Raw genomic sequence first — 22,558 nt, forward strand, 5'->3', positions numbered from 1 at the left:
CGGGGTGGATGAGTCCCAGGCCCAACTTGGGGAACTAACCGAGGATGGTGGAGGAGGACGCGCTAGCGCTGAAGTTCTGAACTCCAGCCCCGGGAAAGGAAGAGCCAAGCGGACCTTTCTCCTCCTAACGCCTAGATGTCGGGGTTCCGTGACCCCTTGAAATTACTAAAGGGCTGTGTATATTGCAGGGGCACGTTATGGGGGGGTGGGGTGGTAATCCACGGCGTCCTGACGATTCTGAAAGAAATCCCAGGCTCCAAAAGAGAGCCATCTGGGAACAGAGAAGGGGGTCCTTCTGTCTAAAGGGCGGTTCCACGGGACCCTGGTGGCGGGGGTGGGGGTGGGGCGCGCCTAGCCATCTCCGTGGCCCTGTCGTCTTTCTCTCTGAGACCGCCACCTGGGGTGAAAGACGACGCCTGGGGAGGAGAGCAAGAAAGGATTTTCTCTGGAATGGGCCGGGCCGGTTGGACTCCAGCATGGGGAGCTGGGTAAGAGAAGAGAGGGGAAAGAGCCGGAGAAAATTGTGGCGAGGAGGGGGATATTTGCAAACGCGAAGCCCGCGCCGCGCCTTCTCACTTTCTGGTCCTGGAGCACAGAAGGTCCCACGGGCACCCTATCCGGCGGGCAGGGGCCATGCCAAGGAGGTCGGCGAGGAGCCGCAGGCCGAGCCAAGCCTACCGGTCAGAGCACTATCACCGTGGAGAGCTGGAGCACCGAGCGACGCGCAGCTCCTTCATTAGCTTCCCCTCCGCGGCGCTGCCTGCCTCGGAAAATAAGTTAGCAAACGGGGAGCCGTTTATCTCTTTTATCTTGGGGCCTGATCCAATTAAATAAGTGCACATTTACATTTGCATCCATCAGGCGGGAGCGCTGAGAGCCCGGGGTTTGCTCGGAGCAAATAAAAGCAGATTTCATTGGGAAAAAGTGGCGTCTGAGCGCGCGGGGCTCGTCCAGCCGCCGGAAACGAGCGCAGCCAGGAGGGTCGCCTTGGGGACTCAGAGCTGGGGCCTACGGCCGACGGGAGGACAGAGACCCCGCAAGGCCCCAGAAGGGCCGGCCTGGGCAGGGGGTGCAACCAGAGCTGCATCCCCGCCCCAGAGGCGATCCTCCTTTAGGCCACAACCTGGGCCCCGTCTTGTGCCCTGGACCCGAGTCGCATTTAAACGAAAACGAAAAGGAGACCAACTCTGGCCAGGTCACCGAGGGAGACCCGTGGGGTGGGTCTAGGGACAGTCCTGAAGTTTTGGCCAGCTTGGAAGGAGGGCAGGTGGCAAGGTCTCAGGCAGTCCCGATTTTCCTATTCGGTGGCCGAGCGGAAAGAGATTCCAAGAGCCAGGCCGAGGATGCGCCTCCGCTTTCCCCCAAGATCTCTGCACCAGGGGGAGACCAGTTGATACTATCGGTTAGCGCTTCTGGAAGGGTGAAACGGACTCCCATGTGAGCACCTCTTGCTTTGCTGCGCCGACCTCATTAAGATGCTTTCGAAATAGGAGGGTTTTAAGAATGCGAAGGTAGTTTTGTTTTTCCTTTTCCTATGGAGGTCCAACGCATAGGCCAAAAGACAGAAACGGTTTTGGGGGGGTGCGGCTGCGTGGTAGACCCCGGATAGGCCAACCCGCCGATGAAACAAAACTGTGCGGGTTCCAGAACCCTGGCCGGGAAAGGCCAGCAGAAGCGGAAGCGCGCACCTGAAGCGGAGCGGGAGCCCCGGCGCGCTGCCTGGGCCACGCACGGCTGCGGCCCCCCACCCGCACACTGTTTCAACCGTGGGCATATTTCTCAATTGCCTGCCGCCTGGTTTCCGAGACTGTGCCCAAACCGTGGCGGGAATCGGTAGGGTTAAAACTGTTCTAGTAGCGAGCCCTGCTCTCCAAATCTGCAATGCTAACTGAGTCATGGGACCCGAGCCGCAGCGAGTGCGGTAGCTGGGCAGTTTCAGTTTGACCCGCTTGGGGTTCAGGGCTAAGACTCCGCTGGGGGTGGGGGACAGAGCCAGGTCTTGCCTAAACTCCTCCTCTCTGCGAACCGCGTGGCGCCCGGGGACCAGTAGGCGGCGCCCTTCCTAAACTGCATCCGCGTTCGGCTCCCTCTTGGGAGCGCAATCACATTCCTTTCACTTTGGGCGCTTTGGAAAGCGCTATTCCTTGCCCCTGCCCGAGGTGTCAGGTAGTCGTGGGGGACAGGTGGGCTGGGAGGCACGGCCAGTTCTGAAACTGCACGTACGACCCTCCCCGCAACCTTCCAGGCTCCAAGAGCAGCGCACCTCTAGCAAAATGAGAGGCCCGGAAGGGTTTGCAAACCAGAAGGCCTCGATGCAGGCCCTGCACCCAGGCCAGGGAGCATTTCGGGCCCTAGCGCCCCGAGCCGAGGAGCGGGGAGGGAAGCAGCAATGTCCCCTTTCTGTAGCTCCTCCTCAGTGCCCGCTTATGCGCCCTCGAGGATTGACTGGGGTGTTGGCTCTTCACCCCCAAATCCCACGAACTGATTCGGACCCGCACAGAGAGGTAAGGGAAGGAACCCAGTCCGTCCCGATTTGGCGCTGCCTCAGGGGGGTGACCGCATAGACCCCACGCAGTGATCCCGCTGCCCCTGCTGCCTGGGATTCGGCCCTCCTGGTCCCTAAGTGCCAAGCTAAACGCTCCTTGAGGGGGCCGGAACCAGCGCAGTCAAGCGCAGGTGGCAAACGCCCGCGCAGCCCCAGGACCCAGGTGTCTTAGGCACTGCCTCGCGCAACTTCCGCGACCCAGTCCAAGCCTGCGAACAAACCTCGACGCCACTGCACGCCGGAAGTTTGCCCCCAGCGCCTCCAAGACACTGTGCCTTCGAGACGGCCCAAGACGCGGCCAAGCGGGGCTCGAGGAGGCACTTGGGACCGTTAAGACACGAAACTACTTCTAGGATTAAACGCTGGAGACATCTCCTAAATATCCGAACCCCGAACTGCCCGGCAGGCTTCCCTCAAACTGGAAAGTCTCTAGACACCAGAAAAACCACTGGCCACGAAACCCAGCTCTGCAAGGAGCAAACCCCAAACTTAATTGGAGGCTTGTATTCAAGATGAAGTACGCAAAGAAACCCGTAGACCCTGCAGAGGCCAAGGGCAGGAGGGATACGGACAGGGGGGCAGCGACTCGGGCTCCAGCCTTCCGGCCCCTGGTGGTTTCGCTCCCTGGCCCGGAGGCTCCTCGCGCAGCCCCTCGTTGGGGAGAAACGCCGCGGGCTCCCCGGTGCGCGGTTCCCGTTCCCAGGGAGCCCCGCGGGCATTCGGCTCTCAGCCGCGAGCCTCTGCGCTCAGACTTGGGAGGCCCGCTCCGCGTCATTTGCATATTCCCGGGAACACAAGGAGGCCTGTAATTTTCTTTTTAAAATCGTTGGGCAGGCTTTAGGGCCAGCGCTTCCAAAACCCCGCAGAGTTGATGTCGTCCTTAAACTCTCTCTTAAGGGAAGGGGACTGGCCTATTCTTCTGACTTTTTTAGAAGAGAAGGTGACTCCTGGGGCTGCATATTCAACAGGGGGGAAAAACTGATTGTGAACCAGGCTGTCGGCGGGGTGGGTGGAGGGGGCCGGGGCGCGGGGGTGGGGGGTGGTGGTAGGGCAAGTCATCTCTGGAATTCAATTGTTTAAAAAAATCATTTATAATTAAAGGGACAAAATAAAATACGATCATCTCATGCATATTTAATCATTCACACTTCCAGCTTTGAAACCATTTTCCCTGCGTGAATTTTCTCACTAATTTAAACTCTTAAGTCGACTGCTGTTCGCAAAAACATCTGGACAATGCAGTTTGCAAACTTGTTTAAATTCGAATAAGCGAATGGAGCCCCTTCGCGGGTTTTTTTTTTTTTTTTAAATAGCAAAAGTTAAAACTCCGGTGAAAGTTTGGGGTGTGTTTAAAAAAACAAGTAGGGTTAAAGTAATCTTGAGTAGAAATGCAAATATGTGCATTCTGATTTAGCCTAATTAAACCGTTGTTATGTGCAAACACATTCTCTCTACACTCAAGCTTGGGTTTAATAGAGCAAATTAATTCCCCTCGTTGGAGTATGTTTTTGCTGTAAGCCCTCCCCTCCCCCCGACCACCGAAAATTTCCCACGAAGTAAAACACACCCCCGGTTCCACCTCTCCCGCGCAAAATGGAGACGCGAACACCGACAGTGTTGGCGGGTCTCGGGCACAGGGCGGTGTCTCTTCCTCATTTGGGATTGAGACTCATCCTGATTTTTCATTTTGAGATGAAACATGCGGGATTAAAACGAGAAAAATAAAGCCTCGAACATATTTTGTAGCTACTTGGACTCTCAAACGAGAGACAGGAAAAGTGCTAACGCGACGACAAGCCTGATCGAGTCCACAACAGCCTCATTATCTAGGCAAATGTCCTCGAACTTTTGAAGGCCACTTGTCCAAAAAGGGGCCCATGCGGGAGCGGGGACTGGGGGCGCCCTCCGGTCCGTTCGGGGCTCCCCTCACTGCCCCCAAGCGACTGTGGCTCTCCCTCCCCCACTTCCGCCCACTCTCTCCAATCGCCGACGCTGCGAAGTGCAGGCTTGTAATTCAGGACAAGTGTGACACCTACCTGTGAAAGGGGGGAACCGTCCCCTAGCCGGTCCCGCGGCCCCAGCCTCGCTACTGCGCGGGGATCTACGGGGCCGCCTACCACCCGCACTGTCGCGGCTGGAACATTTACTAATTTAATCAAATCCAACGAAGAGATCAATGCCCAATTTTGAAGGGGTAAGGAAAACAGTGACTTGGGAAAGCCTTCTCCTTGGCATCCCCTAACGCTCCCCGCCCGCATTAGCCCACAGCACCTTTGAAATAGTAATAAGGACTAAATCCGGCATAAAATCGAACTCATTAGCAAAGTTCACCAGCTGATTGCTTTGCATAAAACACGACACTGATTGGAAGTAATTAGGTTAAGCGATGGAGCTCGGGTGGTGCGTGTCTCTAGCAGGCTTTGCCATCTCTTCTCCCTTCTGGGCACACACTTGGGTCTCTCTCCTCCTTCCTCCAGGGTCCAATCTCCCCCAAGCAGCCCGCATCAGTGATCCAAATCTGCATTCCCGGCTTAGGCCAGGGTCCCCGGGGCTTGCCGCCTAATTACGGTTTCCCCCTGACACACTGAGGTTCTGTGGAACCTTTCATTCCCCACTTCGGAGAAAAAAAAAAAAAAAGTTGCAGTTTCCACCTTTTGTCCAAGGCGATGGACAGTTTATTGAGGCTTCTAAAGAGTAATGAGTGGCTCTGATTATGTTAAAATCTCTTTTAATTAAATATTTTGCATTTTACAAAGGCGGCTGCCGTTTCTTTTACTTTTTAAATCTAAGAGTATAACCTGTTTCCTTTCTGCAATAATACTTTAGCTCATACCCAGAAAAATCAATAGGTGTAAAAAATTAAATTAAACTTGTATTTTTAAACTATGAAACAGTTTCGGGGGAAACACAAATGTATATATTTATATTACAAAAAAAAAACATTAAATGCCTGTACAGGTGTCTTAATTTCATAATTTACTTCAAAGATATTGAATTATCAATTTAAATACAAAAATGCTACATTAAATATACAGAATAAGATTTAATACAAATCCTTTTTTAATTTCTCTTTTCGGTTGGTTAAGACATTTTCGTGTGGGGAGATGTTTACATGTGTACGTCATCCATCTCCATGAACTATAAACTTTTTAATAGGAGGGGTAGTTTTGTTTCTCTCTCTTGTTGATGGAAAAATAACTGCCAAGGCCATGTTTTTTAATAAATTAGGAAAGTCCGGGACCGACGCAGCCCGCGTTAAATGTCGGACATACCTTTCTTCAATTCATAGGGAGAGTCTTTGCACAGGTCTAGCTGAGACTGGCTCCGCAACATTTTCGGGTCTTTAGCCAAAGCGTCCGCTCGGTTCAACACGGTCTGGTTTAATCCATTGAAATGCGAGCCCGGACCGGTTGTGGGGCCTGGCCCTGGCCCTGGGTGGCCGTGAAGGTGTCCGAAGGAGCCATAGTTCGTGTAGCCGGGATAGAAGGGCGCCGTGTAGTAGAGAGGCCGGGACAGCACCGTCCCGCCTGGAAAGGGACACTGCGCCGAGGGCGAGCGCGATGGCGCCGGGGTCGGCGACGCGCGGCTGCCTCCTAGGGTTTGCCCCGCTACCGGCCCGGGGCACGGTGGGCATGGAGAGCCTTCGCTCCCGCCGCCCCCGTCCTTGACCTTGTCCGAGGATGTGGCGATCTCTGCCAGAGACCACAGTTTGGGCTTGGCGAGCACCGCCTGCGGCGGCGGCGGTAGCGGAGAGTGTATGACCGAGGGCCCGCCGGGACCGGGGGGCAGCTCTCCCGCGGTTGGGTGAGGGCCCGGAGCCGGCGCGCCCGAGGGGTAGTGAGGGGCCGGGTCCTCAGCCAGACGCGCTGTCGCTGGCCCGGCCGGGGAGGGCCCGCCGGCGCGGGGGGGCCCGGGCAGCGCGTCCAGACGGCCCTCGGATGGCGGCTCCTTAAAATCCGAGTCGCTGAGGCTGCCCTCCGTCTCCTTGCCGGCGGGGGTGGGCGGCCCCTGCAGCCGTTCGCAGCCCGAAGCCGCCTTCTGCTCCGCTCCTCCTGCGGGCGAAACCCCAGGCCGTCAGGGGCGCGGAGGCCGCGCGGCGGGGCCAAGGCCCCCGCCCGCAAAGGCAGAGACCGTAGCCCCCAACCTCCAGGCCCCCCTTTTCCTTCTTACTCCCGCTCCAACACACCCTTTCCCGTGTCCACCAACCTGCTTCGGGGCCCTCGGAGTCGCCCTTGTCCTCCGGCTTCTGGGGCTCATCCTCGTCGTTCTTCTCCAGATCAATGTTCTCCTCCTCCTCCTCGTCCTCGCTGCGGTTCCGCGGCGTCCACGTCATTTTGTTCTCCTTCTTGAGGCGCCGGCGCGCGTTGGCGAACCAGGTGGACACCTGGGTGAGGGTCATCTTGGTGATGATGGCCAGCATGATCTTCTCGCCCTTGGTGGGGTAGGGGTTCTTGCGGTGCTCGTTGAGCCAGGCCTTGAGCGTGGCGGTGGCGTCTCGTGTGGCGTTCTTCCGGTACGCCGGGTCCCCGTAGGGGTACGAGCCCAGGGGCGCCGCGTATGGGTGGTACCCCAGGGAGCCTGCCATGCCCGGTGTATGATCGTAGGGAGAGCCCTGCAATGAACAGGCAGAGAGAAGGTGAGAGTGGGCCGTGGTCCCCAGGACCACCTAGACGATTGAAGCACACTTCCCCTGCGCCCAGGGGTCCGCGAGCTGCGAGGCCCAAACTCCGACTTCCCCTGGGGTAGGGCTGGCGGGCTCAGACCCAGGGGCAACTCCTCCTCCTCCTCCGTAGGCAGCGGGGGCGCCAACTCCTGACTCCCGTCCTTCCGGGGCGCTTGAGCCGTCCTGGCCTCAGCTGCACCCTGTGGGCCCCCGTCTGCCGGGGCAAGTCCGCCCCCTATGCGCAGATCCGGCCACCTCGGCCAGGCCCTCCACCCAGACAGAGGCCTGGGCAGCGGCGGCGACTCGGCGCTTCGTGCCCGGGTGGCCGCACGTTAGGCGCAAGGAGAGAGAACAAGGGAAGTCAAGGCATTTCCCCCCCCACAGAGAAAGGCAAAGGAAAAGCTAAGCCTTGTCCGGGCACTCCCACCCCTCCAAAAATGTTACCCCAAACCGAAGCCACGGCGCTTTTCCAGAAAGTGCACCCGGCCGAAAAATCCCGGATGCACCGCAGCTCGGCCGACTTTTCAGAAATTTAATACCTCCAAATCGGATTGCGAAGATAGGATTACGGATTTGCAACATTTTGGAGGACTAATTAAAGGCGAGGCCAAACACATTTACATAGACTTAGCACGCTTCTGCTCAGATTTCTGGTCCATTTCTTTTGAACTACTTTTCCAGAATGGCAAAACCAAAAAGATAAAATAAAATTTGCAGGGCGGCCTGGAGCTCACATTTGTACCAAATGCTGCTCTTTAATTGCAGCGACCTCTCCCAAAAAACCCTCTCCGCCAGCTCAACGACCCAAGCAGGACGCGGCTCTGCTCTCCGAGCAACTCCTGAGCCCGAGGCCCGGACGAAGCGGAGCGAGACAGTCGCCCAAGTTTGCAGGGGCCGCGGAGCTTGGCGGGGGCGGTCCGCGGTGGCGCCAAGGCCCGTGTCCTCCGCAGCTCCCGCCCGCCCCGCGCGGCCCCAGCTGCCCTTGCCTGCCGCGGGTCCCGCTCACTCACCACGTACGAGGAGAAGGCGGCGGCGGCGGCGGCCGCGGGGTCGGCACCGTACTGGAGGTGCGAGTTGTAGCCCGGCGAGGGCGCCGTGAAGGCGGTGGAGCCGGCGTAGGGCGAGAACGCGGAGCCCGACGACGAGCGGCCGAGCTCATCCGTGCGGGGTCCCGAGATGACGCTGGTGCTGTACGCCGGGCACGAGTAGAGCGCCAGCGAGGCGGACGGCTGGTACAAGTAGCCCTGCGGGTAGGACATGGCCACACACGGGCATGGGGCGCGCCGCTCCGCGGCCGCCAACGAGCCGGGCGGCGCCCTGCGAGGGCGAGCGGGCGGGCACCTGGCCTCCGGCTGCCCCCGGCTGCCGCTTCTCGGGCCCCGGCCCGCGGCGCCTCCTCGCTGGCTTCCCGCGCGCCTCCGGCTGCGACTGCCGAGCCCTCTCCTCTGCGCGCCTTGCTAGCCCCGGCTGGGTTCCCCCCGCCTCCCTTGCTGCTTTCTCTTTTTCCCCCTCGCTCTTTGCACTGGGGGGCTCTGCTTTTGGCTTCGCAAAGGTCCTGCCAAGATGCTAAGTTGGAAATTGAGGATTCTGACGCCTTGTGCGCGCCTGAAGCTCCTCCTTCCCGGGGTGTAGTCGGTGGGAGGACTGGCAGGAACCTCTGGGCGGCCGCAGCCAACCCGGCCGCCAGGCGCGCCTCGCCCTCTCCCTCTTCCTCCCCGGCTCCCTCTCCCGCTCGCTGGCGCTCCCCTCGCCCCTCCCTCGTGCCCGCCTCTCCTCCGCGGCCCTCCTCTCCACCCTCCTCTTTTTCTCCCCCCCACCCCCTTTCCCGGGTCTCTCTCCCTCTCTCTCTTTCTCAGACTCTCGAGCGCCGGCCCCAGGATGACAATCACATCCCAGGCGCGCCGATCTCTTCCAACTTTCCTTCCCTGCTAAGTCGGGGTGGAGTGGCGGTTCCGACACAAGGCGGGCCCTGGCGGCGGGTCCGGTCGCTCCGAAGCACAAAGGCAGCAAGGCGGGGGACTGGGCGCCGGCGAACGCTCTGCTCTGTGCTTGCCGCAGTAAACCGCGGAGTTAGCGGATTTCTTGTTCCGCAAGAGGCTGGGCTCCCAAGCGGACCGTCGCCGACCCGCCCCTGGCTTCTCCCCCAAGCCAGGGAGCCGGAGAGCAAGTTGGAGACCGGGAATGAAGGTCCCTGGGAGAGACGGAGGGATGCCCTCGTCCGGGGCGCGAGGAGGCCGAGATGACTGTCCCTCTCCGCCAGCAGCAGCAGGTGGGCGAGAGACAGGCCTTGGACGTCTGCACGTCTCCGGCCTCCCTTCCACCAACTCCCCGCCAAACGGCGAGGGAGGGGCGGGGCCCGGGACTACGGGAGAGCCTTTCTCTAGAGGAGAGGTAATGGGCAAGAGCTGCCATACGAAGAAGCAGCTGTACCGGAGTAGGTCTCCGGACCCCACTACACGCCCTCACGCCCCCGCCATGCCTCGCCGCCTCTTCCTCGGGACTCTCCATCCGCAGCTCCCCCTGCCAGGCGGGTGGCGGTGGTGGAAGGTGCGGGTCCCCTTCCCCTTCGCACTTTAGCACCGCCCACGCTCCATTGCAAACACTCGGCATTGCCCAACCCAACCACTGTTTGTTCAGCGAGGCGCTGGCAAGGCAAACACACACAACTGAGTCACAGGCAGAGCCCTTGCCCACGACGGCCACACAGTTAGAATACAAAACAGACCCCCTGCCTGTCTCTCCACCCCGCGCGCCCACAAGCCAGACACACTCGAACTCTGGGACAGACAGGGGCGCTGGTGAACCAAAACAGGGGCTGGCACAGTGTTGGGCACTCCACTGGAGCTCAGTCTATCAGGGACTTCGTGATCTTTTATAAAATTGGGTCACACGCAAGCCGGAGGACAACTACACAGTTCCCCGCGATGACTTTGACAAGCAAGATACACTTCATTTCCGGAGCTCCAGTCCCCGCACACTAACCCACTCAGTAAACTCGGACGCGCTCGGCGGCCGGACTTCACGCACGCGCGCTAACTCCTCCCCCTCCGTCAGCTTCCCCCCCCGGCTCCGCCCCTCAAGCAGACATTCGACAATCTCTCGGTCAGCCCCGCCCTGTCCCTCCCTGCCTCCATCTCTAATTGGACGCTGGCCTCCATTGGCCCCGCCCCTCGGCGACGTGAGCCCGCTTCCCTCCGAGTCACGGCGCCGAGCGGGTGGGGCTGGGCGGGGCGCCGGCGCGCTATTGTCATGGAGACGAGAAGCCGGCGGCCTCGGAGGCGGGCACAGCCCGGCCCAGGTGGCTGCCAGCCTGCCGAGACTGAGGCGAGGCCGGGCGGCCGGGACGGCCGGAGCGGGAGGGAGCGCCGGGCTGGCCAGTGGTGGCTTCTCGGGCAGCCAAGGGGAGGTGTCCTCCCGGGCTCGATGTAGGCCGGGTGGTCGCGGGGAGCTACCCCGCCCCGTTCCCTTCGCTCCCGCCCCTCGCGGCCCTTGTGCTCCTCAGCGCCCGCCCCCGGCTCCGCCCGCCGCCGCCGCCGCCGCCACCGCCGCCGCCGCGGCAGCCCCTCGCGCTAACGGTCGGTAGCGGCCCGCGCGCGCCGCCCGCCGGGGGCTTGCGCCAGCCACCAGGCAGTGTCCGCCGCCCGCGCGCTCGCGCGGCGGAGGAGAGGTGAGTCCCGGGTCCCCCGTCCCGCAGCGTTCCCGCCCGGTCGCGACCGGGCTCACTGCCTCTCGCGCCGTGTCCGAGTCCCTTCGTGGACCGGATGGACGCGGCGCTGCCCCGGGCGCCGCCGGGCGCCGGGTGGGCGTGGGCCGCGTGAGTGTTGGGTGGGCCTCTCCAGATGTCACGGTCCCCGGGCGGGCGCGCGTGGGCGTGTCCCCTCCATCCACGCGCGGCCGCAGCACCCTCTCGGCTCTCGTCCAGGATGCTGTTTTCTGACATGGAGCCATGGAGGTTTGTGCCACCGAGAATCTGAGTCTGTCACAGAGACATCCTCATTACATCATCCGGCCACTCTGGGCCGCTAGGCTATCCCCCCCGCCCTCCCCTTTCCTTTTACTGTCTTCTTTTTGGTGTCAAGGTCTGGAGAGAATCCTGAAAGATATTGAAGCATTTCGAAGTTATGGTTCTGTTGCTGTGGTTGTCACCTCCGCTCTACGTCAAATTTAAGACTCATTTCTTAAGGATGTCTCTATTTTCTGCTTTATTTGCACATTGATGGCTCCGCTGCTCGGCGGGCCACGGCCGCCCGGCGTCTCAGACTTGTGTTAATATGTGAAATGGAAGAAATGATCATTAGCAGGCAGATGGGATTCAGATAGCATCTGGCGGGGTGTCTCAGTGTTCCTGTGAACGTTTTTACGTTTTTGCTGGTAAACACGAGGTTTTTACCTTTTCATCTTGGTAGTGGTGACGGTTAAGGTCCTCTCTCCCCTGCCTTTCTTCTCCTTTATTCATCAGCTTTCCCGTTTGGGAACCTGCTTACTTGTTAAGCTGTAGTTTCACTGGTCTCTGGTCACTGAAGCTTTCTCCCCCCGCAGAGGTGGGAGCTCTCTCCCTCTCCTTCCACTTTACCAAAATGACTCCATTTTTGGCGGGGGGCCGGGGGTTACTCTTGCATTTATATCTTTCTGAACATTTCAACTTAGACTGGGGATAGGCATGCCCTGATTGCTTTTAACGTAGGACTTTAACAAATTGTAATTTTAAGACTTCCTAAAGGTTTATTGGGTCGTCATGTCCGCACGGATCCAGTTATGCATAACTCTTAAAATTTCAAGCTTTAACATAAGATCCACAATTGTATTACTAAGACATGGCTGCAGAGCTTGCTGTTCGAGTTTTGGCTGTACAGTTGTCATTGTTTAAATCAAGTGCAAAAGAGGTTATTCCTGTTTATTTAGTGTAATAACTGTTTACAGTTAAAACTTTAAAGACTCATAAAAGTAGGTCTGCTGTATTTTAAAGATCTCATCATTCTTGTGCGAGAGACACAACACCGGAGCTAGGAAAGGCAACAGATTGCTTCTGTCATATCGCTTTGCTGTTTTGGAGTGTACTTAAAGGATTATGATTGATAAGGCTGTCTTGCCAGAGAATGTTGACACAGGTGTGCATCGTTATCTTAATTAAGATCCTGAGAAAATGTTGTCTATAAAATGGTGACATAAGAAGGGCGGCATATTTTTGTACAGTTTTGCTTTTGGAGAATTTAATTGCACTTGAAACCTGTCTTCGAGCTTCCAGATTTTGTGAGCACTCTGGCAACAGAAGTTTTAGAGAGAAATGGTAGTTTAATGTTAAGTGCTCTGGCATGTAGTCATACTACTTGAGGCTTTTTGGCCATGCCTTTGTCAGCTTTCTTTGTGCTCTTTGTGGAGTCATGGTTGCTAATTTAGAAAGAAAAGCATAAATGGGACAGTCTGTTATTAAGCAAACATTTATTAGTGTTGAGAATAAATCTGTAGAGGAAAGCTTGTTTGATGTGCAGAGACAGGAATATAATAAAAAGGTAAATATATGAGAAATTTATGTCACTTTATATTTCGGAAAACCATCTCCTAGAATGTTTTAATGATCTAAAGTAGTTTCTCTTTTCACATCACCAGGTACTTAGCTTGTTTATGGAATGCCTTGTTTTTATTTCCAGAAATAGAAGAAAACTGTTTTTATTTCTTCCCAAATATTGTCTATAAATTCGAATTATGAGCAAGTGAAGGTAGTGCATTTAGCCTCTTATTAGTTTAAGGATCTGAATCATAACCTGGGCGACCACTAAAATAATATTACTGTCCTTTACGTCAGATTTCTGAATGCAAAAACAATAGCAAGAGGGCTGCTGCTGATTACATTACCCTTGGCTCACCCAGCACCTAATACCCTTTAACATAAGTATTGCATTAAGATTTCCCCCCTCTCTTTGTAGCTCATGATTTCCTGGAAGCTGGCTGTCCATCAATGGTGTATATAAGATGTGTGAGTGTTTTCCTTTAATATTAAAACTCATTGTAGAAAGAGGAAATGAAAGTGGAGGAGGCCATAGGCATATGATCGGAGAAGCCAGGTGTACACTCACAGCTCATTTGTGACTCCAAGGATAATTAGCTGGCTAGAATTACATGGTAAACTAAAATCAAAGAAAGACTTATTTAGATTTGTTTGCTGAAACTAAAACAAGAGCATTAATTTGGAGATAATTGCTTTACTTATCCCCCAACATCCCCCATCAAAATTTTTGTCCTGGCAGCTAAGATCAGCATCCCTATGCTATTATCCATGTGGTATTTTCAAATTTTATATGCTGCCTTAAAAGAAATGAAATAAGAATGGGAACTAATTACCTATTGTCTGTCTTAATGAATAACACCACATAATTGTTAATATATTTTTACATTATAGAAATCTTAGGAAAAATTTAAATGCTCTTCAGTTGATAATGTGCAAGTAAGTGAAATCGCGTAGTCCTAAGTGAATTAAACGTGTTCTTTATAATAGAATATGAAAACAGTATCATATTTTGGTATAATGTTTTAACTCTGAGGTAGCACAGCCTTTTTTGTGTGGTAATAGCTCGACATCTGTGTGTTTTTCTCTTCAATTTCTACGTTTTATTGGCTCCTTTAATTTTAACATCTTTTTGGTATATTGTTAGCTGTTTTATAGAGAATAATTGTTCTTAAAAGATGCAAATGATGCAACCCTAAGAAGATGTAAAATCCTGGAGTTGTTTGTTTCTTTCTTGTGCAGTAATGACTGGGGTTTGCTGTCACAGCACTACTCCGAAGTGTGATACTTATAACTTATTTCTGCATAAATTTGCAGTAGTTTTATAGCTAGAATATACCTAAGCACCAATTTAGTTTGGCAAATTAACTTAGATGCTTGAAAATTGAAAACCAGTATATTCTAATGTAGTTCAGGTTTAAATCTTTATTAGTAAAGATGCACTTAACATTTGTTCAGGAGAAGGAAATATAATTTTCTCCTGCAGTTGTCATTTAGGTAATTCATTTTTCTAGCCTTTTCTCAGGCTAATGATATTCCATACCTCGATACAACCTTTATTTGTTTATTTGGCATAATATGGAGTGATACCTTGGAGGAAATTATATTAGGTATTCATATCTAACATCCCCAAAGTATTTAACTAGTCTTCTGTGTTTCTTTAAACAGAATCATTTTTATTTTTTTATGTGTGTGCAGGTTATAAGTATGATGCTTCCATAATACATTTGGATGTTTTCAGCTAAGTTCACTTCTGAACGATGGGGTTCCTCCAAATGTTGGCTGAAATTTGTCCTTGCATATCTCCAAGCTCATCTGCAAGTGAGTGTCTGTAACACGGTGTGTTTGTGTGTGGAGTAAACCCAAAATAGCGTCAGTGTTGGTTTTACCAAAGTATTTATATTAGTAATAGGAACTAAGTACAAATTGTAAAGAATGTCACTTGAGGCCTTTGATTATTAAAATTTTACTAAATGCATTAAACAAAGTTCAGTAAACAGAAAAATTTCTGATTTGTGGAAATACATTGAATAATTAATTTTTAATGATATCATTGGATGGCGAAATTTATAAACTCAGTGCTTTCCATAAAAGTCAAGACTGAGGTTATATTTCATAGAAATGGGATTATTATTTAAAGGAAATAATCTGTTTATACCAAATTACAGTTTTTGATTATTTTCATTACCCAGTTCTTTTAAGAGTAAACTTAATGGGAGGATCAGCTCCAGGCATGGGTTCTAAACTCTTTTAATTCAAAGGGTGTACAGGTGTGTGTAAAGCTTGTCATTTCTCATCAGAATAGGGGCTGCTGAATATAAGCAGATGAGAAAAAATTACTTTGCAGAATATTCGTGTTGTCTATTGGGAAGAGCAAGGAACTGGGTTTAGTGATAGAGAATATTTTGTTAAGTAAAAAAGATGGCTGTAGGACCAAAGGAGAAAAGTCTAATTGAAACAGAAGGCAACTCTAGTCAGGACAGCCTGCAGTAGAGCAACTGCTTCTCTGTAAACTTTCAAAGGGCAGAAAGTGATTTTTAACATAAAGGTGAAGTGATATATAATTGTTTTTAAATAACACACTTGTGTTCCCCTGTCGGTGATTGGGTCTTATGGAGACAGGGTTTCATGTGTGACCAGGGGCTGATGCCTTACAGCCAGTTAGAAAATGCACAACAGGAATCCAAGGAAAATGTGAAGCAGTGAGCAGTCTGATTCCTCCCCGTTTGCCTTTAAGCTTCATCTTTGTTGTTGTTGTTGTTGTTTTTAACCACATGTAAAGTTGTTGAATTTAAAAGACAGAGGGTTGGGTGGGTTTCCCCCCCCCAAGGAAAAATACAGGAAAAATCTAAACATATATGCAAGTGGGTTTTGTCTTATATCTGTTGTCAGCCAAAATTTATTATTAAGATTCATATTTCATGTATATTAATGATACTCAAATGTATTAAAACTAGTACTCCTTTTATATAAAACAGGTGGGAGGGTCCCATTTTTAAAAAAAATATGAAGAAAACATGTCCTTTCAACAGTAATGGGTTATGGTTGATTAATTGAGAAGGTTGTACTAAATGTTCTCTAGTGGAAATAGAGTATGCTTTTTGAGAAATGTGTCATTCAGGAATAAAATCAATCGAAGTATTGGTAATTAAATTGTAATTCCATGAAGGAAGGAAGTGGAAGGAAAGATGAAGCTAACTATTGCTGTTTTTCTTTTTAAGAGTCTACAGTTCATAATGGAGCTACTATACTGCCTATCGGAAGGAGGAGATTCGGAAGATAGGGAGGTAATATTATCTCTTTTAAAAGAATACTTTCCTCTGTAATCCTGAGCCTTTATTACATATAAGAACTTTATCTACCAGGCAGCAATTTCTTTAAGTGTGGGGTATGAAACGATCTGACTTTCCCGTGCTGAGTTTTGAGCTGTTTCTCCAAGGGCTGTGGGCTGTGCTGGGAGAGCTGAGAAATCTCATCTAGGCGTACTCAGCACCCTTAAAATAGCTTCTTTCTGAGAGTTAGATCTGTGATGGTGGCCTCCCCAGTTCTAGTAGACGTCATCGTAGTTTGTGGCTGATGTGCGTGCATTCGGCATGTTGCTTGGCTGTCCTCGTTTACCTCCCAGTCTTTGTTGCCTTCTCTGGGAAGGCACTCTCTGCAGGGCCATGCACTGCCAGTCTCAGGCCTACTCTGAGTGCGAGCCTTGGTGTTTGACAGCTGGCTCCAGAGCTCTGCCAGGGAGGGAGCTGGGCCCAGGCTGGGCAGCTCTGGCGCAGGGGCTCACACACACATGGGTCCTTTTCCTTGTTCACCCCTTGAGGTCCCTTTCCATTTTCCTTGCAGTCCTAGGCTACGGGTAATACTTTGCTTTTCCTCTCACTAGCTTGGCTTGCCGCTTCCTCTGCAGCTGTTGCAGGGTTTCACATGGAATGGAGGACTGTGTTTTCCTCTGGATGATATCTTTGATCATTTACCCGGGTGTTTTTTCGTTTTCAAAAATCTAATGGTAGTGTTAAAGAATGACTCAAAGATTCTTGAAGGACAGAATTCACGCTCAGTTGGTATCCATAAGAAAAGCTTCTGTCTCCTCATGCCGTGTTGCCACATTGAATATGCAGGTGAAATTAAAAACAGACTAAAACCCCTTTATGCCTGGGCCTAAGAATGTTTATATAGGCTTAAGTTGTGGAATGGTATTTATATCTATTTTTTTTTCCCTTTTAAGAAAAATGATACACTTTTCTAGTCACCAAAACCCATCTACTTCTTGAACTATACCTATAGAGGGGTATTAATAGGATAATAAAGGGTTTCATGGTGTCCAGTGATATAATTTGGAAATTGGTAAGCAATGTGGTAGCTAAAAGCAAGTTCTTCCATTAAAAGGGCTAGTGTACATTTAAAAACAAAAACCTGCAGAAAAAAGACTCTTTGATCTTTAAATCAAATGATGTTTTTGGTTAACAGAACAAGAAGTACCAATCTCAGATTCTTGTATTGATGCCGAGGTAGAGGTTGTAAGCCGAGGAAGCCATTAAAATGTAGCCTAGAAAAAATGGTGATATCAAAGCGATCACTTGGAAAGCAGTTTACATTCACAAAACAATTCAATATTAGGACCTTGACCAACTTTTACACTTCAGATACTTGGGTTATTACCTCAGTTTTTAAAATATCAGCCTATAGCTTGGGTGTAGAATGCGAGGGTATTTTTGAAATGACTGGGTCTTGCTGGTCATCTTAAAATAGGCTACAATATTACAAAGTTGAAATGTAATATGTATTAATAGAAGGAAAATATAAAATTTAATATCCGGGCAACTGAGACCTTTAAGCCTACTTTAAAAGTATAATCTTGACATCTATGACACTATTTTTTGTCTTTGTTATATGGGCAGAATTACGGATATTCTACAATCCAGATGTCTTATTTATTAATTCCAAATTTCATTCTCTATAACAGACCTTGAAAATAAAAGGTGTATGTGGGAGAGTCAAGTTTTGAGTCAGAGGCTAATTTATTAAGCATTCGTACGTAGAACGGCAGCCTTGATTAATGTAGGACTGTGAAAGGGGACAGGTGAAACTGTTTTCAGCTGAAATTTACTAATGCTGCAGCCATTAAAATTAAATGTTTGTTAACATAATGGCGATGGCGTTTTCTCCTCCTCCTCCTTGTGGTTTTGTCCAACTAGATGTTACAGTGGCAGTTGCACTGACTGTTGAGTGTTTAAATGATGACACCATTATGTGAAGTGATTTTGAAATGAGAGATTTCAGCCAAGAATTACATCTGCTCCCATCTCCTTCAAATCATACTCTCTGGCAGTACAGATTATGATTGATTTGTTTGTGACAGATTGCAGGAAACAGTCATTGATTTTTCAATATTTTACCTTAAAATTATTTACAGTTGTAACCATGGAGAGGTATTTCCATGGGCTGTCAGCCCCTGAAAGACTAGGATAATATTCCCTGCTCTCTGACAAGACAAATTACCTGTAATGAGTGCAGTAGCTGAAGGGTATACTTTTATTTTAAAATATGTCAATAACCCCAGTGACTAAACGAATATTGATTTAGCATAATGAAGCCTGAGTAATGTGAAAATGAGCTTTTTCGAGGAGCCTGGTAAAGACTTTCTTTTTAGCTGGTTGTAAGAAGCTTTTCATCCTTTTCAACTAGCTAGTGAAGATAAGGAGTTTTATATGCAAACCATCAGGAATGATAGTATTGTTTGTGATTACAACCAGGGTCCAAATATTTTGCCTTTACTTTTATCCATTCTTTTTTTTCAGATCTTATTTTGAGTCTTACTTTCAGTTTACAGAATTTGATTTGCTTGATCTTATCTTTAACCGACTGAGTATTTTCACCATTTCAACATATTTTGCATTAGAACCTCCAGTAATGAATATTAAAATATAACTCTATGTACGATCATTTGTAGATGACATAATCATTATCTTAGGACATCTCAAATGGGTTATTGTAGTATTTAATGTGCCGTATTTTATGGTAGAATAATTCCCAGTCCCTGGACATCAGATTGCTTTCAGTGGGAATGAAGATTAATTTACTTAGGCATCAGTGCATGTTTTCATTTTTGTCCGACTTCCCTTCCTTTTTTTGAATGTAATTCTCAACTTTTTATAGATTAAGATCCCAATACATGAGGTCCTTCAAACAAGAATAATAGTGGAGAAGTATATAGCTGTATTTTATAATCCATCAAGGAGCCTGAAGACTTTGTGCCTGAAGAAGTATCTTCATATCTAACTTGGTTAGGAGAAAATAGGGTAAGCATTGCTGGTAATAAATAGCAGAAAAGTAAGTATTTGAGCAAGATGTCAAACTGATACTTCATGGGAATCCAGCATATCTTATGATAACTAATAGTAATGGCATCTTATTAAAAAAGTAGTAGGTAAAGTTCCTCTAAAAATTAAAAATGAGTTCCGAGTGAAAGAAAATTCAGATGGCTTTTTGTGAGTGCTCGTTCTCTTATAGGACGGCATTGGAAATGTTGCAATAAAATGAAAAATATAAACCTGTCTTTTAATGGAAAAAAGGAGAGACTCTAGAACAAAAAAATTACTGTTTTTTTCTCCCCCAGGATTTTGCCTAAGGGTGTGACACAGATGATCTCTGTCACTCGTCTTAGTTGTGTTCTGCAGTAGATTGGATGCTTTATAAAATACTGGTCCCATGGTTTCAAATGCTGTAAGATTTCATTTCTCCTTCACCCCTTCACCCAGATTCTTTCCCTTTTTCTATAAACGGACCTTTGAAAACAGAACTGTGAGGAGTACACCATCATCATATACAAAACTGGTAGCCCACAAATTCTTCAATCAATTTGCTTTATAGTTGTTGTTTTTTAAGTTGATGTAGAATCTATACAGCTTATCCATGGATAAGGGGATGTCTATAGATATAACTTCCAGAAAAAGAAATGAATATAGGGTTTTTTTCGCAATGGTTTTTTTAAATAAAACATTTTTTTTTTCAGACAGATCTAGGCTAATGAAAACATCTATATTGTTGTTTAGTTTACTTTGGAGTTAAATAATACATGTATTATAGTCAGCACCTCTTGACCCCATCATGTAGTTTAAACCTGTGTGTTCATTTTACAGTGCAGATGTACAACTACTTATGTGAAGTAAGTTTTAATAAATATGTAGATAAAGGAAGGCTTCTTCTGGGGAAATTATTCTCTTTTGGCTACTATGTCCTTCTCCATTTTTTCCCCCTTGAAAAAAATACTCTGCCCTTGTTCTTCTTTAGGGAAAAATTATTTATATAGAGTGTTTTCAAATCATGCAAGTCATTGCCTGGGGTTAGTTAAAACATTTATTTTTTGAAAAGGAGAAAATGCCCTCATTTAAAAAAATCTTTCTTGTATTTGTATCTATTGAGATAAACAGTTTACTTTGATACGGTACATACCAATCTACTTAGTTAATTTTTTTTCTAGAATTCATTTTGCTGTGTTTGGTCTGACCTTCTATGATAACTTAATGTAGGAACAAATTAGCATATAATTCTATTTTCCATGTGACCTCAACCAGTTGCAGAATCGTAGCACCACTTTTGGAGGGCAATTCGATAGTGTATGTAGACTGTAGCATTAAGTGTTTGCAAATGTTCATTGCATCCTGCCTAATGTGATAGCGAAAAGGTTTCAAAGTCAGCGGTGAGAGGAAATACTCACCCCTATTACTAAGGTATGAAAACACCTCCTAAAGGTAGCATTTTTAATTAGTGTACATAATTGATTAGTGATTTGTCTTCTCCCAAGCAGAAAGCGGCATGGCGAAGTTGAGTGCGGTCCGGGAAGTCTGAGATATTAGGGATTGATGGTGACAGTGACCATGACAACTAAATGAATCTTTTTCTTTTCCTTTTAGATTCAGCTATCGGGCTTTGAAACTTCCTGTGGTCTGTTCAATCTAGATGCAAAGGACCTGGAACAGTCAAGTGCGCAAGAGGTTTAAATTGTTTTGGATATTCCTATTTATAGACAAAAATATTTTTCCAATTCAGATCCTCAGTTGTTATGCAAAAGAAGGTCATGCTCTTCTTCATCATCCATTTTATTTGAAATGATTAGTATTGTAGAGTATCACCAAACATTTTCTCTTTGAATCAAAGTATAGAAAAAATAAAATCAATTCTATATGTTGACTTTTCTTCTAAAATGTCTTTATTGGATTGAATGCATGTTTGTACTTGAAAAAGAGGGTTCCAAAAAAAAATCCCTATCTCCATCATAGCGATTCTTCTAGCGGTCCAGCGCCGCCCGTACAACTATTATATTTATAGGAGAAAAAAAGACTTGAAAGGAATCCATACATATATTTTATTTCTCTATATTAGTCCCCCTGGAATAGAACAGTTCTCCTCACAAAATCTGTTCGCTCAACTCAGATACAAGAAAATGTTGCCTTAACAGGCAGATCATTTGTTACATGTTTGAATATTTGATTTATGTAAATAAGGTTACATCCAGTTCTCTCACAGAGTTCTTACATTTGTATAGACTAATAATGGGTTGCCTTGCCATTGGGAAGTGCCTTGTTGTGGCCTGTGGCAGCTGTAGGAAAACAGAAGGATTCAATCCTCTGGCCTCTGCCGTGTGAACGCTGCGAGGGCGTCTGTGTGATCAGAGACGGTCCTCGCCGAGGAAGCGGGAGAGTCACAGGTGCTGGTAACACCTGTAGAAGCAGCTCCGGGTCACGATTTTGTGCTTGACCCACTTTGTACTCTGTCCACTCTGTAGTTTTTAGAAAGCATCAAAGGTGCTGTGATGTGTTCTTAAGCTTGGGTCTCAACATGGTCAAGTAAATTTTTTAGGCTAGAATATTTCTTTTTAAATTTTTAACTAAACTTTATATTTCAAGATAAGTACAGATTTCACAGGCACTAGTACTAACTAATGGAGAGATCCCTTGTACTTTTCACCCAGTTTTGCCCAATGGGGACACTTGTAATATGTAGTATAATAGTATCGCAGCCTGGGCTTTATGGGCCTTAACATTGATACAGTCACGGTACAGAACATTCCCATCCCCACAGGGATTCCTCCTGTTACCCTTTCATATCCATACTATCCACTTCTCCCCTGCCCCTCTCCTTAACCCCAGCAACCACTCGCCTGTTCCCCATCTCTATCATGTGGTCTTTGCCAGAGCGTGCTATAAGTGGGATTCTAGTGTGTGCTCCCCTGGGGGATTGGCCTTTCTCACTCAGCATATTTTTTCTGGAGATTCAACTTGCGCTCCTCAGGACTTTGTTCTTTTTTATTGTCGGGTAGTATTCCAGGGTCTGGTGGTCTCGCAGATTGTTTAACCATTCGCCGGTTGGGACTTCAGGCTTGTTTCCAGTTCCTGACTGTTACGAATAAAACTGCTATAAACATTCGTGTACAGGTTTTTGTGTGAACATAAGTTTTCATTTTTCCTGGGAAAAATGCCCAGGAGTGCAATTGTGGGTCATATGATAATTACACAGAGTCTTTCTTTTTTACGACTAGACTTGATTCTGTATGTGTGGAAGAGGGACGACAAGGCGGACATCGACATTTTTGCGGTGGCTTTGCTTTAACTGGATTTGTTTCTGATTTTAAAATATGCAGACTATCTTGAATAACTTGTAGCCAGATATCAAAAACAGTTCTCCACAACCTAGATTTGGTTCTTATTTTTAGAGAAATACGTTTGAAAAAAATTGCTGCTTTTTTTTTGGTGGGGGGGAGGTAAACAATTTTTACGTAAAGGTGGAGATATACTGTAGAGAAGATGCTGCAGAGCTGACGGGTAACTTGGAGAAATGTAGGGGGAAT

General features: G+C 48.7%; 1 protein-coding gene and 1 long non-coding RNA gene across 5 annotated transcripts; one reads left to right on the forward strand and one right to left on the reverse strand.

Moving 5' to 3' along the window:
* Window positions 1–5,256: 5,256 nt before the first annotated feature.
* On the reverse strand, window positions 5,257–8,931 carry IRX5 (iroquois homeobox 5). The gene is made up of 3 exons (XM_006740543.3): window positions 8,219–8,931; window positions 6,752–7,157; window positions 5,257–6,597 (listed from the first exon to the last, which is right to left on the reverse strand). Exons 1-3 carry the CDS (start codon window positions 8,465–8,467, stop codon window positions 5,801–5,803), a joined length of 1,452 nt encoding a protein of 483 aa, XP_006740606.1. The 5' UTR covers window positions 8,468–8,931; the 3' UTR covers window positions 5,257–5,800.
* A 1,546-nt stretch (window positions 8,932–10,477) lies between these two features.
* LOC115942882 (uncharacterized) lies at window positions 10,478–20,901 on the forward strand. Of its 4 annotated transcripts, none has more exons than XR_014140866.1 (5): window positions 10,478–10,875; window positions 13,133–13,182; window positions 14,410–14,532; window positions 15,933–15,998; window positions 20,625–20,901. It is a non-coding gene; the product is annotated as an uncharacterized LOC115942882 (long non-coding RNA). The 4 variants fall into 4 exon arrangements; XR_014140867.1 differs by lacking the exon at window positions 10,478–10,875 and adding an exon at window positions 11,142–11,160; XR_014140868.1 differs by lacking the exon at window positions 13,133–13,182 and having other exon boundaries at window positions 10,480–10,875.
* The last annotated feature ends 1,657 nt before the right edge of the window (window positions 20,902–22,558 follow it).

Source organism: Leptonychotes weddellii, chromosome 16 (genome assembly GCF_054177405.1).
Source record: "Leptonychotes weddellii isolate Sample4059 chromosome 16, ASM5417740v2, whole genome shotgun sequence".
Taxonomy (NCBI): Eukaryota; Metazoa; Chordata; class Mammalia; order Carnivora; family Phocidae; genus Leptonychotes; species Leptonychotes weddellii.

Coding starts and splice junctions, on each gene's coding strand:
- IRX5 (XM_006740543.3), bottom strand. CDS start 8,467: ATGTCCTACCCGCAGGGCTACTTGTACCAGCCGTCCGCCTCGCTGGCG. Junction 7,158..8,218: donor CCGCCTTCTCCTCGTACGTG/GTGAGTGAGCGG, acceptor TGTTCATTGCAG/GGCTCTCCCTACGATCATAC. Junction 6,598..6,751: donor CTCCGAGGGCCCCGAAGCAG/GTTGGTGGACAC, acceptor TTTCGCCCGCAG/GAGGAGCGGAGCAGAAGGCG.